The sequence below is a fragment of the Mastacembelus armatus genome, chromosome 21 (genome assembly GCF_900324485.2).
Source record: "Mastacembelus armatus chromosome 21, fMasArm1.2, whole genome shotgun sequence".
NCBI lineage: Eukaryota > Metazoa > Chordata > Actinopteri > Synbranchiformes > Mastacembelidae > Mastacembelus > Mastacembelus armatus.
The window spans coordinates 109,630-128,482 of NC_046653.1; the positions used below are offsets into that span (position 1 = coordinate 109,630).

At 38.6% G+C, this 18,853-nt stretch overlaps 1 protein-coding gene across 3 annotated transcripts; it reads right to left on the bottom strand.

Annotated features, from left to right (window-relative positions):
* Positions 1–1,860: 1,860 nt before the first annotated feature.
* On the bottom strand, positions 1,861–16,698 carry crfb1 (cytokine receptor family member b1). Of its 3 annotated transcripts, none has more exons than XM_026295499.1 (8): positions 16,613–16,698; positions 16,167–16,267; positions 15,745–15,865; positions 7,994–8,166; positions 6,683–6,846; positions 5,976–6,060; positions 5,418–5,548; positions 1,861–2,897 (listed from the first exon to the last, which is right to left on the bottom strand). In XM_026295499.1, the coding sequence occupies exons 2-8, from the start codon at positions 16,213–16,215 to the stop codon at positions 2,091–2,093; spliced, it is 1,530 nt and encodes a 509-aa protein (XP_026151284.1). In that variant the 5' UTR covers positions 16,216–16,267; positions 16,613–16,698; the 3' UTR covers positions 1,861–2,090. The 3 variants fall into 3 exon arrangements, with proteins under 3 accessions (XP_026151284.1, XP_026151281.1, XP_026151283.1); XM_026295496.1 differs by having other exon boundaries at positions 5,976–6,129; XM_026295498.1 differs by having other exon boundaries at positions 5,976–6,129; positions 7,994–8,161; positions 16,613–16,653.
* Positions 16,699–18,853: the final 2,155 nt, after the last annotated feature.

Genomic DNA, 18,853 nt, shown 5'->3' on the forward strand with positions numbered 1-18,853 from the left:
GAAGATTGTGATTTAAAACCTAACGAGCGCTTCTATTTCCACCAGCGCAGCTTTTTTAGACTTTACAGTAGTGGAAACGCACAGACCAATTGCATGCGAGTTAAGCCATCCCACGTGATACCACTCATCCAATCAAGTGTGTGCATCCCAGGCGGTAACCATGACTCTTAAGTGTACACAGCGCTAGAGGCAAGTTACACATTAAAACAGTGCTGCCAACTTAGCGATTTTGTCGCTATATTTAGCGAGTATTCAGACCCCTCTAGCCACACATTTTTTTAAAAAAGCGACTAGCGACAAATCTGGCGATTTTTTTCTGGTGTTACTGGAGACTTTTGGAGACTCTGATGTGTCTGTATTGCACCGTTCTTACACTTCTCAATTGGCTGCAGTAAGACGGAAAATCAGCTGCAGCCGCGGGCCCCTCCCCCGTCCCAAAGCCTTCACAGGCGGCCCAGTCCTCTCGCAGCAGTTCCTCCCTCCCAGCTGCAGTCACAGCAGGAATTGTTCACACCTCCGCGTCCCGACTGCAAATGAATCGCGCGTGCGATCATGTATATGCGTGATCTGTACTGATGCATGGCATAATAAAAAAATTTAATTAAATTTAAAAAAGTAAAATGTTCTTTGTCAGAAAGGTTTTGAATTGTACTGAACTCATTTGATTTGACAGTCAGGTATTGATTACATGCAGATGTTGATAAAACTACTAGGCTAATTAAATACATATCACACTAACTAGTTAGACATTATGATCTTCCGAACCTTTGCTTCAAGAAATTTTCTCTAACTGGACCTCTTTAAATTTTAGTTGAATAACCCTGGCCTAGTGTTTAGTCACATCAAAACCATCATCCTGCCAGCCTTGGACAGATCCCAGTTCGCATAAAGGGCAAATCGCTCCACAGCTATGGGAGGATGCTCTTTGTGGATTTCAGCTCAGCTTCTAATACCGTCATCCTATTTAAACTGATCAACAAACTGACCTTGGGCTCAACCCCCTCTCTGTATGACTGGATCATGGACTTTCTCACAGGCAGAGCCCAGCAGATGAGAACAGGCAATCACATCTCCTCCACGATCTTAATTAATACAGGCACCCCACAGGGCTGTGTGTTGAGCCCCATCCTCTTCACAATATTCACCCACAACTGTACTCCGATTCACACTTCCAATGCCAAGGAGGAATGAGCATAGCACCCTCCACATACATGGTAAGGCAGTGGAATGTGTGAAGGACAAAGTAACTCACAGTCAATGTGCCTGACCAGTTGGCATGGACCACCAACACTTCGAACCTCATTCCCAAAGCACAACAGACTTCTTCCTCGGGAAGGTGACGAAGGCCCAGTTCCCACAGAAGCTGATGCTCAACTTTTGTAGGAGCACTATTAAGAGCATCCTCACTAGCTCCATCACTGTGAGGTATACTAGCTGCACAGGTGTGGAGCGTAAAGGACTGCAGTGGGTGGTGAGGACGTCCCAGCACATCACTGGGCTACAACTCCTGAGCATTAACTCTGGTGTTGAGGCAGACACATATTTTGTGTCAGTACATTTATGAGACCTTGTGCAGCAGCAGCAACATTGTCTCTGAACTGAAGCAAGAAAGTCACCAAAGTATGGGAGATTTTGTTACCGGTTATCTGACTGACATCAACAGAAAATCAGAAGACTGTCACTAAAAAAAAAGCAACTTTGGCATTGAAAAAATGCTTGTTGACACTTAAAACTTTTCCTATAACAAACCAAAGAATGTAACATTTTCTTCTTCCACATAAATAAGATATAAAAATTTTGTTTTTCTTCATCTGCTGCTGTTGTGCTGGTGTTATTTACTCACACAAAAATGTACTGATCTTGAAAAACTATTTGTATCTGTATTTATTTGTTGCATAATAAAACATACACACTATAATACAGTTTAGAAGAACAGGAAAATGGACAACTGAAATGACAAAAGCAACTTCATCATCATTCATCATTTAAATATCTTGGTGGGATTTATTAAAAAGCAATATATTTGCTGCTAAGAAATTCTTTAATAATATTTATACACATATAGTAACATACATGCCAGCACCAACACATCATCTGTGTGCCATATAGCCAGAAAATTCCTCCTCTTCCTCTTCCTCCTCCTCACAGGCTTTGATGCTGCCAGACAAAGTGTCCGCATCCCTAACTTCATAACCAGTCTCAGCAAACTTTTCATGAGTAGTCTGCATTAATGCCATAGTTGTCTGATCATCTGACTCTGTTTGAGAGTCTGTGTGGCTCAAAGTGGACTTTGAGACTGTGGACAGTTCAGGCTCCTGATCATAATGTTTCAAAAAGTCTCTGGTATTCTGCTCCCCTTCCTCACATGCAGCCAGTGCGGCAAGGGTAACTGAGAACAAATTGACGTTGCCAGAGCTGTCACACACATCCTCGTTCTCCTCCTCCTTAACTGTAACTTGTTCCTGGACTCCAGTTTGACCTTCATCAAGAATAAAAGAAACTGTTCCTCCTTCAGTTTTGGCCTCATCTTGATCAAGCTCACCATCTACAACCCCAAACTCAAACTCTGTGTCTGGCACCTCCACCTCAGCTGACAACCTCTCTTTCAAACTTGCACAGTCCCCTGATACAGATGGCTTGCCATTCCCTAGCTTATTACCAGTGCATTGGCAGGAGCTGTCACCTGAAGAAAGCCCTGGGTCTCTGTCCATATAGACCTTTAGCCCTTCCACTTCCTCCTCATCTTCATCCTCTTCCTCTGAGTTGGTGACCCTGTTGGCCTGACATGGTGGTGTGGTTTTATTGTGCTTGCTCTGTTTCTGCATCTCTGAGTTGATGGAGATCAGGTCTAGGATTGTGTTCTCTGGTGTCAGGGTGTAGCCTTGACTCAGAGCCATCTTGAGTTGCAAAGAAGAGAAGACAGTGACTAACAAGTATAACTCCTCCTGATGACAAGTGACATATGTGAACTCAAAGATATACCATCTCTGTAAAATATAGCCTAGTACCAATGACTCTTCATCCAATAACCCAAATTATGATGCTGGATGTGGGCCAAGATTGCAAATCCTCAGTGTGAACCTTTAGGGGTAAATGTAAATTCTGGTGCTCTCAACAGAAAGCTGATCTTCCTGATACTAAATAAAATCACTGTGAGCACAGGGTGCCCACAGGGTTGTGTTCTATCACCTGTTCTGTTTAGTCTCTTCACTAATGAATATAAGTTAAATGATAGATATTTCAAATTATTTAAATATGCTGACGATATGGCTCTGATTGGTCTCCTGCAACAAAACAATTCTTCAGCCGAGACCACACCAAGGCGCTCCTTTAGGAAGCTTGTGTAACACAAGCCAGCTTCAAATAAATGTAGCCAAAACAAAGGAATTGGTTATTTGTTCCAGTGGTACAAACCTACGGCCTGTCACACTCTACACTGAGTGTAGAGATTGTCAGTAGCTTTAAATATCATGGCACGATATTAGACTCTCAGCTCAACTTTCAGAGCAATACTGAGTACATATTCAAAAAATACTCTCAGCGGTTGTGTCTCCTGAGAAAGCTTGGCAGTCTTAGGGTTTGTCCACAGATTCTGGAGGTGGTCTACAAATCAATTGGTGAGTGTTCTAACATTTCACTTTCTTGCATGGTACAACCACCTGACCTGCAAGTCAAAAAACAAGCTGTAAAGAATAGTTTCAATGGCCTCTAAGATTGTTGGGAAGCCCCAAAAACAACTGAACAAGCTGTATAGAGAGAGGACATTGAGTAAAGCCAAAAGTATTGTTGCAGATAGTTCTCATCCTCACCAGTCAGTTTGAGCTCCTGCACTCTGGGAAGCACTACAGGGTCCCACTGGCAACTAAGGCGGTTTTTAAAAAGTCACTTGTCCCATTTGCTATGGATATTATTAATTCAGATGGGATTTGACACGTTTGTCAGCCCCCGATTTAATGTTTTGTAGTGTAGTGTAGTTTTCATTTATTTTTTTAACATATTTATACTGATCATATTTTATGTTCTCTCTTGTATGTTTGTTTCATATTTATGTATGCATCGGTGAGCCAAAGAAAAATTTCCACCACAGTGGACAATAGTAGTCTATTCTATTCCTTCTATCTTTTTGGTTTTCCTTTTTCCTTTCCTACTCACATCACATGATTTTTTTATTCCCTAAAGATTTCATTGTAATTGGAACTATATCCAGATACAGACCTGTTCATACTGAGTTTAAATGTCCAATCTAACTACCGTCTCCAACCCATAAATTCCATTGACTTCCACTGTACTGGAGCAGTAGCAAAGAAATTATTGTGACAGATACCTCATATCCTACCTGGACTGTTAAGATTAACTGCAGGGCTAGTTACAATTACATGTAAGAAAATATGTTTAGCTTTTCAGTTACCACTGGTGCCTCATTTTCCCATACAGTTCCACCCTCCTTGAGTTTTCTGCAGGGGTAAGTTCTTAGTCCTACTCTATTCTAATTATATATCCTGTCATTAGGTTGTACTTTCAACAAGTACAACAGTTTTTCATTCCATAGTTATGCTCATGACATTCACATCTATGTTTCTATAAAAGCAAGAAAGCAAAATTTGTTACTTTTTTTCCCTCTCAAATTCAAAACTGGCTCTCAAGTTGTTTTTTTGCATCTGACAAAAAGCAAAGCAGAATGTATTTTACTTGGTGATGCTGATTATTTCACATACTGATCTGGAACCATTAGCTGCATGTGTAAAATTCTCAGTTAAAAATCTGGGAGTGATATTTGACACTGGGATTAAGTTTGATAAACTCTGAAGAATAACTCTGTTGTAGAACTAGGTTACTCTCTTGGGTCAAATCTTTTTGATTACCAAGAGATTTGATGACTGCTATACATGCTTTTATTAATTAATGTGCTCTACATTCGACTAAACAAAGCATCTTTTATTCTTTAAAAAAAATGCTGGTTTAAAACGCTGCTGCTCGCTTGCAAACTCATATTTTTGTTTTTGAGGCCTTAAACTGTCTTGCACCAGTGTACCTCAGTAGGTTTTTGAAATGGCATACTCCACCAAAAATCTTAAGATCAGCGAACCATTTCTTGCTTGAAATATCAACATCCAGAAGTAAGTGCTAGGTTGATCTGGCCTTTTGTATTGCAGACCTACAGCTATGGAGCGTCCTACCCTTCTCTCGTACACTTTTCAACATTCACCTTAAGACACATGTTTTCTTTAGAATTTAACACAAACTAGATGCTTTATTCCATCTGTTGATAAATACTTTGGATTGTCTATGTCTTTTTTTTTTATATTGTTTGACTTTCTAATGAGTGCTACAAATGCTGTACAAATCTTTGATTGATGAATAGATTGACTGATATTCATTCAAAAACCAAGTTGTAAAAACAGAGATATTTTCCTTACAATTAGTACTCTGGGTAGAGTTGTCTTCAGTTTACAGAGGAATCCAGTGTAGTATAGAAAATATGTGAAGGTCATCAGGACACTGATAACTACAATCAGAAGAACAGCAACTGCACCTAGAACAACAGAGTCTGAAGACACACACAACCATTAACAATAAACAATGATAAAGCCTTCAATCTAGTAGTGGTAGTTCTTTGCTATGGCTATTTCTTTGGACTACCTAACAAAAAGTGACCAACAAATAGGGCTTTATTCTTTCTTCTGCAGGAGGTGAAAGGTGAGAAGTCCACCTCTGCAAATAGGAAAACTTTAAATATAATCAATATTATGACACCATATTTTCAATTGTACTTTTATACTCTTTAAAAGCAAATGGTATCATTACCTATAATCTATAACAATGACAGTAATCCATGGCAATGCAATTATCAAAGATGCGCTATGTTTCAAAGTTATTTGTTCACAAAAGCATAGCCTACAAACTCAGTTTTGTTTGTTTAATAAGACCTTAACAGTCACAACATCATAAACATTGGCTCTAAAAGTAAAGCTCACCTCTGCGTGGTTCCACAATGCTGGTGAAGATGCACTTCCAAACAGATGGCTTTGTGTTTTTGTTTGTACGAATCTCTGTATGCACCTGTATACAGTACTCTGTATCAGTTTCTAAGTTCTGAAGAGTATAAGTTTTGTTTGATGTTTTGATCTCCTGCAGGTCAAATAAGAAGAAAAAAAAAAAAAAAAACTTAAAATGATCTCCATTTAACCTACATTCATGAATTAGTGGCAGCACTCTATGCAGTACATTACTGCACCATTGGGCCACATTTTTATGCTTTATCTATTAGTGGGTAGCTCTGATGTTACTGAATCACAAAGTAATCACACAAAGTAATCAACAGGGCAGAGTGCTGGTGGGGCAGATCTCAGTATTAAACAGACAAACAATAGAAAAGATGTGACTTTAAATTTGGAAAGGTTTGAAGAAAGTGCAATACTTCAATAAATAAATATAAATATTCAGTATATATTATCAGGTCGAAAAGAGTTAACTAAACCAATGACAGTATTTCCCCCACCAGAGAAGCTCTGCCTCATGAAAATGGTTGGTTAACCAGTTCTGTCTATATTAAATATACATGTTTAGAAGAATTAAATTAAATGTAATACTCCATGTGAACAGAGTCATCATACACAGCACAACCATTTGAAGAATTGCCTAGCTTGCCTGGCTTGAATTGGGAATATAATGCATTTCTTACAGCTGCTGATTTTCCCTTCTTCTGAAATGAGATTCTGAAATCAGCATCGTAGTGTTTCTGGATATCACGGATTCCTGAGCTCCTTTCAGCCTCTGGCAGTGAAATGTTTATCTGGATGCAGTTGCCACATCCAGCCAGTAAGAGTTCTGGAGGACCTATTATCGCTTGTTGCAACAAGAAGACACATTCTTTAAATGTGGGACATTTATCCTAGACATTCAAATGTGAAACTGCTTTCTTCTTTTTACATACCATTTGTGCATGATTGGTAAAGTTTCCACAACTGTTTTGTCATTGCTATACTGCTCATGTGGTGCTGCATCTTCCCAGTGGTTTCAGTTTTGACTGTTTATCATTTCATGATTGTAATATATAAAATTGTAATATATATAAAAGCAGACGTGTCTTATATGCATTTCACTGTCATGCATTATGCTTAAAACTACGACAAGCATCAAGTTCAATTGACAGTAACCTGAGATGGAGATGTGCATTCAGTGCAACATTAAAGGCTGCGCTACAAAGCTAACATGGACAAACATAAAGAGCAGAATGAAAATCAGGCCAATCAGAATTAATCAGAAATATAAAAGAAGATACAAGGTTGAGTGACATCTGGCTGTAGGAGGCATAATGTTTACCATATTCACCTTCTCTTCTTAGTTCATACAAACTGCAACTAATGATGTTGGAAATGCCTTTAGTTTTGCAGTTATTAAACCTAAAATCATGGCCATCCATCCTGTTGTTGCTGATATACCTTAGACTGGACTAAAGAGTTGGACAGGGTTAGGGCACTCAGTCACTCAGCTACAACTAATGCATTCTACAACATAGAACAGGTCTGCAATAGATGTTCAGGTTTTTTGAAGCTAGGATTAACATTTTTAGGGTTCCAAGTAATAATTTCCATTATTAATTAATTCTAAATGTATAAAAATAATGAAAAAGTCCAATCACAAATGCCAGTTTCCCTAGAGCCTAAATGCTTGTTTAGGTTTTGTTTTCCAGGTCAAAAATCCAAATGTTTTTTAATATACAGCTGAAACACCTAAAAACCAGCAGCCATTTTTTTTAATGAATGACAAACATTAATAGCTTAAAAAAACCTGGTCAACCGACTTACTGACTGACTAATCATTCAATATTAGTAAACAGCTCAACTCAAGAACTGCTGTTTGACCACTTAACAGATAAAGAAGGTCAAAATAGCTAAATTTCAAATTAAAAAATGTTTTCTTTGCCTAACCAACACTACTTTGCTGTTGTAGTGACTAAACATGCATGCAACTCAAAAAACACTTAACATACTGTCGCTGTAGGGTGCAAAGGTGAATTTCTCAGACCCTGGAGACACAGTTTGGTTGTAGGATGCCCAGACAAACAGGTGGTATGTCTTTGGTGGAATGTGTTCTTTTAGCTTCAGCTGAAATGATGTCATCGGTGTTGAGTTCAGTAGCTGTTCCCGTTTCTTTCCAACTACACTGCACAAAGGAAAATTTAGTTCACACATTTTATTCAATGTTCACAAGTACTCTGAAGACGCCAGGAAAATTGCTCTTACTTAGCTAACTGACAACTGTCACATGTCAATTAATAAGAAACCAGAGTATAGAAATGTCAGTATTCTAGGTCATTTTTCAGTAGTTTGTCCAAGACAGAGCAGTGGAATTTATTCTGCCACTGTCAAACATCTCGCTCCGGGCACATCTTGGTCACAGTTCTTTACTATCTAAATAATTGGGATCTCGCACTGAAATCTTGATCCTAATTGTTTTCAAACATACTCATTAAGAGATTCCCAACATTACTGTATTTAAATAAAGACTGGTTACCTGATTTCTTAGTTAACCCCTCAAAGTGTACAATATTTTTTCCAGTCCCATGTGTCATATTTTAACCCTGAAATTCAGCATTTTTATCTACCTCAGAGTAATAAGCTGTTTGGATATACATATATCTCAAAAAATATATAAAAATATCTTATGTTCTAAGTCCAATACCAACACAGGTCATATGAATATATTATTGACTTTCTTCCAAAAAGCTCTCAGGAGTCTGACTGTGATGTGCATTGGTATGAAATGATATGTAAGAAATGCACTCTACAACATAGAACAGATCTGCAATAGTTTTTCAGGTTTGGTTAAAACAGACATGCTGTAGTTTGTGCTGCTGTTGAGCTGTTAAACACCCAAATATTTAGTCTACTATTATTTATATAAGATGAGTAGACAAAATATTAGAAACACTTCACCTAGCTAGGTAGGTGTAGTAGTATACAATATATGATATATAGCAATAATTTGTAATAATACAATTGTTTACATTGACAAAACGCGACTGGGTTAAACAGCAAATAGATGGATTGACTAATTAATTAACAGTGATTATTCAAATTAGGTTTTGATGAAACAGTTTAACACCCATTATGAGAAAGTGCTCCAGGGTGTCCTTGTAGATACAGTGCAGTGCATTTTGAAATGTCAGGATACCCACATGATACCAGGAAGACGAATACATTTAATCAAACCCTTTAAAAAAGTGTGAGTGAAAGAACTTTGACCAACCACTGAGATGGAAATAAGTATCACCCCTCTACTACCCTCCAAGAGAAAGAAAAATACTGTCTCCCCTACATACATTGTAGATGACATATGTTGTACATTTCTGTAAGTTTGCTCTGCCCAGTGTAATGATTTATTTTTTAAGTACATACATTTTGCTTAACACAGTAAAATTATCGCAACAATAGTTTTTACTCAGAGAACACAAACATTCTTCAGGGACTCTTTAGTACAGCAAGGCATAAAGGTGAATTAAAAGCTTTTATTTAGTCAGCCATAAAATCCTATCTGATGTAATCAGATAAACTATAATAAAACACTATTTCAGCAAAAATCTTGTGCTACTAGTACAACCTTATATATATATATAATATATATATATAAAATATATATACACACAGTATTGTTCAAAAATAATAGCAGTACAATGTGACTAACCAGAATAATCCAGGTTTTTAGTATATTTCTTATTGCTACATGGCAAACAAGTTACCAGTAGGTGCAATAGATTCTCAGAAAACAAACAAGACCCAGCATTCATGATATGCACGCTCTTAAGGCTGTGCAATTGGGCAATTAGATGAAAGGGGTGTGTTCAAAAAAATAGCAGTGTGGCATTCAATCAGTGAGGTCATCAATTTTGTGAAAAAACAGGTGTGAATCAGGTGGCCCTTATTTAAGGATGAAGCCAGCACTTGTTGAACATGCATTTGAAAGCCTGAGGAAAATGGGTCGTTCAAGACATTGTTCAGAAGAACAGCGTACTTTGATTAAAAAGTTGATTGGAGAGGGGAAAACCTATAAAGAGGTGTAAAAATTTATAGGCTGTTCAGCTAAAATGATCTCTAATGCCTTAAAATGGACGGCAAAACCAAAGAGACGTGGAAGAAAACGGAAGACAACCATAAAAATGGATCGAAAAATAACCAGAATGGCAAAGGCTCAGCCAATGATCAGCTCCAGGATGATCAAAGACAGTCTGGAGTTACCTGTAAGTACTGTGACAGTTAGAAGTTGTGAAGCTGATCTATTTTCAAGAATCCCCCACAAAGTCCTAAAGAGAAATGGAGGAACATTTTGTGGACTGATGAGAGTAAAATTGTTCTTTTTGGGTCCAAGGGCCATAGACAGTTTGTGAGACGACCCCCAAACTCTGAATTCAAGCCACAGTACACAGTGAAGACAGTGAAGCATGGTGGTGCAAGCATCATGATATCGGCATGTTTCTCCTACTATGGTGTTGGGCCTCACTAAACTAATATTTAGTTGTATGCCCACAGTTTTTTATAGCTGCTTCACATCTGTGTGGCATGGAGTCAACCAACTTGTGGCACCTTTCAGCTGTTATTCCACTCTATGATTCTTTAACAACATTCCACAATTCATTTACATATCTTGGTTTTGCTTCAGAAACAGCATTTTTGATATCACCCCACAAATTCTCGATTGGATTAAGGTCCGGGGATTGGGCTGGCCCCTGCATAACATTAATTTTGTTGGTTTGGAACCAAGACTTTGCTCGTGTGTTTGGGGTCATTGTCTTGTTGAAACAACCATTTCAAGGGCATGTCCTCAGCATAAGGCAACATGACCTCTTCAAGTATTTTGACATATCCTTTTGGTCACCCACGGAGCGGATCCGCTCTAAAAATTGTATGTTTATATTTTGTCACAAAAAGATCGGCGAAAAATGTGGATATGGTATAATACATTTTATGTCTAATAAAACCTTAAAGTCTCACGCTTAAAATGGCATAAAGCAATTTAGGATCGAATAATCACAGCGACTACAGTTTCTTAATATTTAACAAGAGTAAACATACAGTACAAAACGCCGCTTTTTACCTTTCTCTCGTGTAACTTCATATGTGTAGTCAAACATGGAGTGCCGCATATCGTTCTGTTCGTTAGAATCCATAGAACAAAGTGCACCCATGTTTTAGTCCAAAAAGACGTAATATTGTACAGTAAATCCATAAATCCATCGTCCTCCTCATAGTAAGCCGTAAACCGCTTCGTTTTACGGCTGTTTTGTCCGTTTATTCAATAAAGTTTGACATAGCAAGCTTCTGTGAATCACATGAGGCCTCAATCAAACGTGTTGTTACGTTTCACAGCGTAACTAACGGTGAAACCAATAGAATTCACATCCTCAGAGAAAATCCCAGTCAGGGGGCATATTCTAACTTCGATTGACAGGAGAATTAGCCAGTCAAATTGTTCGTAAATGGTGACTGACGCATCTTGTAGCCAATGATGAGACCTATCCAACAACATATGGGAAGTAGAGCCAGATGATGCAACAGTGGGCTTTAACGCAGCCCCTCCTTACTGTAAATGTAGCCTTGACAACGCTGGGCAGGCAGCGCTCGACGCTAGAGGGGGAGGGGAGTCATGTTTCACATTTACAGTGCGCCGATAGAAAACTGGGATGCTTTTGCTTCAATCGGCACCAAGGCCGTCAATATAACTCTTAAAATGTAAGAACAACAGCTAGTTTAATTTAGCTACGTGTTGTCGGCCATTTGCAAAAAAGGGGGCGGGGTGACTAAGAGGATATGCAAACTGATCCATGATCACTGGTATGCAATAAATAGGCCCAACACCATAGTAGGAGAAACATGCCCATATCATGATGCTTGCACCACCATGCTTCACTGTCTTCACTGTGTACTGTGGCTTGAATTCAGAGTTTGGGGGTCATCTCACAAACTGTCTATGGCCCTTGGACCAAAAAAGAACAATTTTACTCTCATCAGTCCACAAAATGTTCCTCCATTTCTCTTTAGGACTTTGCGGGGGATTCTTGAAAATAGATCAGCTTCACAACTTCTAACTGTCACAGTACTTACAGGTAACTCCAGACTGTCTTTGATCATCCTGGAGCTGATCATTGGCTGAGCCTTTGCCATTCTGGTTATTTTTCGATCCATTTTTATGGTTGTCTTCCGTTTTCTTCCACGTCTCTTTGGTTTTGCCGTCCATTTTAAGGCATTGGAGATCATTTTAGCTGAACAGCCTATAAATTTTTACACCTCTTTATAGGTTTTCCCCTCTCCAATCAACTTTTTAATCAAAGTACGCTGTTCTTCTGAACAATGTCTTGAACGACCCATTTTCCTCAGGCTTTCAAATGCATGTTCAACAAGTGCTGGCTTCATCCTTAAATAAGGGCCACCTGATTCACACCTGTTTTTTCACAAAATTGATGACCTCACTGATTGAATGCCACACTGCTATTTTTTTGAACACACCCCTTTCAACTAATTGCCCAATTGCATAGCCTTAAGAGCGTGCATATCATGAATGCTGGGTCTTGTTTGTTTTCTGAGAATCTACTGCACCTACTGGTAACTTGTTTGCCATGTAGCAATAAGAAATATACTAAAAATCTGGACTATTCTGATTAGTCACATTGTACTGCTATTATTGTGAACAATACTGTACTTATTTCCCTTCTCACCCCTACTGGTGGTGTGTGTCTCTTCAGGTCAGGCCCTCTACCAGAGGCCTGGGAGTTTGAGGGTTCTTCCCAGTATCTTAGCTGTTCCTAGCACTGCACTCTTCTGAACTGAGAGCTCTGATGTTGTCCCTGGGATCTGTTGGAGCCACTCTCCCAGTTAGGGTGTCACAGCCCCGAGGGTGCCGATTACCACGGGGACCACTGTTGCCTTCACCTTCCACATCCTTTCTAGCTCTTCTTACAGTCCTTGGTATTTCTCAAGCTTCTCATGTTCCTTCTTTCTGATGTTGCTATCACTTGGGATTGCTACATCTACCACTACGGCTTTCTTCTGCTGTTTGTCCACCACCACTACGCCCAGTTGGTTAGCCATCACCTGTTTTTTCTGTATCTGGAAGACCCACAGGATCTTAGCTCGGTCATTCTCAGTCAATTCTCGGTCAATGTCCCATTTTGACTTTGGGACCTCCAGCCCATACTCAGCACAGATGTTCCTGTACACTATGCCAGCCAGTTGGTTATGGCGTTCCATGTATGCCCTGCCTGCTTATATACACACCACGCGCGCACACACACAAATAGTTTAAATAAATTATGTTGTCATGTTGTTGATTTCACTGTTAAAGCGAAATGTATTTTCATTCCTGCAAATGCAGGCAAGGACAGTAAAATTCAAGGTTAATTTTAATCACTGTCAAAACAAAAGATTTTGCCATGTGAAACTGAAAGACACAAAAAGGAACATTCAAGTCTCATCTCTATTTTTATAAGAGCACTTCAATCGTCAGTTCTTTCAAAAGTATCAGCCAGCCTCTCTGTGGTCACAGCTGGATTGCATGCACAATGAGCTACCACACTAAATGCATGGAAACAAACATCACTGTGACAAATGCCTGAGCTACAATCAGAGAAGCTGAGGTTAAAGTCAGAAAAAGCACCCTGCAGTCAGATATTCCATCAAAGACGACACTCAAGTAAACCACAAATTGTCAGAGAAAATGTTCTGACTGAAAATGTGACCAAATTAAATGTCATGGTTGATGTTGGGGTTCTTAGAGACTGATAAAAACCAGTAAGAATGATATGAATGATGGTAATGAATTCAAACTGATTCAGATTTGAATCATGCAGATTTATGCAGAAAAAGCCATATATCCTAACACTGTAAACATCAAGTCTGTTATATTCACTACATATTAACCACGAGACAAGACAAAACACTATGAACCACTATAACATAAGACTAGACTGAGTCCAGCCATGTTGTTCCCCACCTCTTTCCTCTCACTTCCTGTTATCTCTTTACCGTCTATATTAAAAGGCACACAAACGGTACAGAAGCAGTATGTGTCCATGTTAAAATTCTCAGTACTTTTTTTCCTTGAAGGAAAAATTTCAGTACACCTCATCAGCAGATTCAGCTGACATGGAAATTTAGACGATGAAACTCTCCATTATACTGAAGACTTTTGATTCTCTGCTTGTATTGGGTTAATTTTCAGTAATACTGAATTGTGGGTTATATCAATTAAAAACTACAATATGAATTTCAGTTTTTTTTCATCAAAAATAATGTAAAGGACAACTGTTAAATGTCCAGAAAGCTAATTAGCTAATTATAGGCTTTCCAATGAGAAATAATGAAAATCCATTAACTAAACCAAAAATTTGTTCTTTCACGGCTCAACTTTCAATTGTTTTCTTCTACACAGTTTATCTACCACGATGCAAAGGATGTCTAAAGTATTTGTAATGGTGCTCATAACAACCCATTATCTCTAAACACAGAAAGTAACAGAACAAACACTCTGTTAATACTAATACTTGTCATATATAAGGTCTAATTTAAAGACTTTTTGAATGTTTTTTTGCATAAAAGTTTTTTCATTTAATACTAACAGTAAAAATGGCAGATGGAAGTTGAGTTCAATTAATTAACTTCTTAGAGGCAAAACAATGCAATGCCTTATAATCTTAAACAAAGAATGCAGAGGAATTTCCCAGTGGTATGAGATGAAGAAAGAGCCCTCTCTGTTGTGTCTCAAAACTCTGGCAGTGGACAGTATGAAAGAATAAACTGAAGAGACACTTAGAGGCCTTACACCTCTGTCACGTCAATAAGAGTCTGACTGCAGCCACTCCTACCCAGATACAGTGACATGACCCTTCATTATTATATTTTCATATTTGCACTTGTTTTTGCCCAGTTTGTAGAGTTTGTTCAAAAAATATGTGCAATGTATAACGGGCTCATTGCAGCCACTGATACTGTTAAAATATTCTTCTTTATTTGCTAAAAATCTTTTTGTTTTTGAAAATGTTACACTTTCTTTTTATAATCATAACAAAATTGCACTTTTCATACTTTTAGTTATACAAGTATTGTCTCAGGGAACAATCAGTTTTTTTTGTATTGAATAGGCAAAATTTTTTAATTTGCACAACAAATTATTCACAGAAAAGGTAATTATAATATTGATGTTTCTTTCAATAAGTTAGATTTGAGCCATTGCTGCAATTTTGCTGGGGGGCCCGGAAATTCTTTTTAGTCCGACTTTGTCAAAAGGGGGGCCAGAGAGAAAAAGATTTGAGAACCACTGCCCTAGAGTCTCCCCTGTGCTTTCCAACCACATTCTGGAGGCTGAACCAGAAAAGGATAACAACAATCACAGAATGTGTGTGCAGTAATTGCAAAACAAAAATTAGTGGCATTAAAGGAATTTGCGTCAACTTGTTATTATCATATTAATCTTGACAGCCTTAGTTTTCTTCATTTATTTATTCTCATTTTGTAGTTTAACTACTCAAGTTTATAAGTGAGATTTGCATTTGACCAGAATTTCCATATCAACTTTGGGTTAATTTATAGACCTGCTCATCTATAGACATGTTACAGACATGTGTTGGCCTGGGAAACACTGGAGTTCTGGTGGCTATCAAATGTACACAATACTGATAAGACATATGTGCAGTAGGACAGCATGAAAGCAGAGGGCAGAAACACCCAACAAGATGGTGGACGGGGAAATTACCTCTTGAAGATCTTGTACTGCGTTCCTGGTGGAGTGCCGGGCCCAGGGTCCCAGTGCAGGACGTGGTGGAAGTTGACAGATTCGACAGAAAGATTGGTCGGAGCAGGAAGGGAACTGAGCACTGCGTGTGTGTGTGCGTGTGTGTGAGAACAACAGGTTAGTATGTGATGCAGTCTAAGTCATAAATACAAAGACACACCTGGCAGGGCACTTTAACAAACCATCAGCAGTGACCTCATTATGTGGGTGTGTGAAGAAAAATGGTATGTTTGCTATCAGGTAATTTACCACTTGCTGTAAAAAGTTTAATTGTATCTCGTTGTACAATGACAATAAAACTTCTTCTAAAAACTGAGCTAACTTTTCTTGGGGAAAATGGTAAAAAATGAATTAACTTCTCTCGGTGAAATTAGGTTACTCACCATAAAGAAAATGCAACACAAGATAAAGAAGAAGAGACAAACAGTTCATCGTTTCATACTCATAGAGCACCAGGTAATATGTGTCTGTCCATCACTGTACTCTGCAAAGAAAAAGGGCAAATACTTCTTAGGGCCAGAGTTCAGCATTCAGAATACCATATGCTGTCAGTTCATCTTCTTGCTATATCAGTTCTTCATACCTTTTCTAAAGTGATAATTTAACCTAGACTAAAACACAGACACTAACAGGGTAACTAGCTACTTGTTTTACCACACTTGATTTCCATAAGAGGTAACAACAAATGCGGGTATAGGTGACGCATATTTAACATTTTGTATCGTTAACGTTGTTTCTTACAACATAGCCCTCAGTTTAGAAAAACAACTCAGCTTTATAACTCAGCTAACAACTAAAACATCTCCTTTTATGACTATGAGTTACTTACCAGCGTAGACTACGTGCTATACTGTCAAATGTTTCGACGCCGAGAAGGAAAAACGAAATCGTCGCAGTCAGGAAGCTTCGTCTGCAATAACAGCTTTACAAACCCCTTCCTGTGTCGCTTTCAAAGTAAAAGTCTGTTCCAAAGATTAATGAGGTACCAGAAAGTATTTCAATTATGTGAACACTCACTATGTACAAATTTCTTTTACAGTCGTAGCTTTTTTGACTGGTGATAGACCGCTCTAATTTTGCTGTTTGGCAGTTTTTACAAAATGATGGACTTATTGACTGGTGACCTGTCCAGGGTGTACCCCTGCCTTTCACCTAAAGAGAGCTGGGATATGCTCCAGCAGATCCCTGTGACCCTGCTTAGGAATAAGAGGGTATAGAAAATGGATGGATGGGTATAGAAAATGGATGGATGGATGGATGGATGTACTTATTGCTTATAAACAGTGACAAATGCTGAGGTGTGGCACCGCAGCCAAAGAGGGGAAAACATGGCACATAGTGGTTTGCTGCTGAATGAACAATGGGAAAAACACGTTTTTAGAGAATGTGGTCAACTGTTTAAAACATACAGCAAATTGTCAAATATTTTCATTTATTATAGCTCTGGATCTGCCTTGAGAGTTTATGAAACTCAGTGGTTTGTTCAACATTGCTGTGTGGGGGCTTTCACAGCCACATGGACTCATCTTCATCTTTAACTCCATTCACAGACATACCCGTTATGGTACCTCACTGACAGGATATGAGGTAACCGCATCTTGCTTGCTATTAAACCTGCTAAACCTGCTGTGATGCATACAAGGACAGGACACCTTCTTATGGAAAATCAAGGACACAGACCAAGGGACCATGCATCGCCCCTGTCCCTTATTTTATTAGAAGTTATACTCATGTTTACCCAGCCTTACCTTGTTACCAGTGCATCAAAACACACAGGGCTTTCAACAGTGTTCACATCTCTGCCTAAACCTAAACCTCATCTGTTTTGTGCCTAAATGTACCCAGGGAATTTTTGTGCCTAACCACAGTTTTTTTCCCCTAAACCTAACTTCATTTAAATGCGCCTAAACCTAATCATATAGGTATAGTTAGTAAACTAACAGCATATAATGTTTGTGCCTAACCCTAAGCATGTGCTTTTTGTGAGGTAATTTTCATGTCTCATACACCAAAGGTGCCCTTAAGCCTTAGTTTGATACACAAAAGGATGCTAACAAAGGGTGCTGCCAGAGGGTACCTTACTGATCTGAATATTGTAGACTAACATTTAATTTTGATGCTCCGAGTGAGGCTTGCTATTGCACGTACAGTTGGGTTATAGAAGTCAGTGATGGAAATCATGTCCAGTATTCCATCTCTTTGGAAAGCATAAAAAGATATCCAGGCCTTTAAGACTGCAGTAATCAAACCTTTACTCAAAAAGCCTAGTCTTGATCCAGGAGTCTTGGCTAATTATAGACCAATATCCAACCTGCCATTTATTTCTAAAATCCTAGAAAAAGCTGTTGCTAAGCAGCTATCAGACCACTTACACAGGAATGAACTATTTGAAGATTTCCAATCAGGATTTAGAGTACATCATAGTACAGAAACAGCACTGTTGAAAGTTACCAACGATCTTCTCTTAGCCTCAGATAATGGACTTGTTTCTATACTTGTCCTCCTAGACCTTAGTGCAGCATTCGACACCATTGACCACAACATCTTATTACAGAGACTGGAGCATGTGATTGGTATCAGAGGAACAGCGTTAAAGTGGTTCCAATCCTATTTATCGGACAGATTCCAGTTTGTTCATGTCCATGATGAACCTTCCACACGAACAAAAGTTAGTTATGGAGTTCCACAAGGTTCTGTGCTAGGACCGATTCTGTTCACCCTGTACATGCTTCCTTTAGGATATATCATTAGGAAGCACTCTATTAATTACCACTGCTATGCGGATGACACTCAGTTATATCTATCTATTAAACCTGTTAGCACAAACCAGTTAACCAGACTTCAAGCCTGTCTAGCTGACATAAAGGCTTGGATGACCAGTAACTTTTTACTTTTAAACTCGGAGAAAACAGAAGTCATTATATTTGGGCCTAAAAATCTCAGAAATAACTTTTCTAAAATTATAGCTACTCTAGATGGCATAGCCCTGGCCTCCAGCACTACTGTAAAAAACCTTGGAGTTATTTTTGACCAGGACATGTCCTTTAACTCACACATAAAACACATTTCT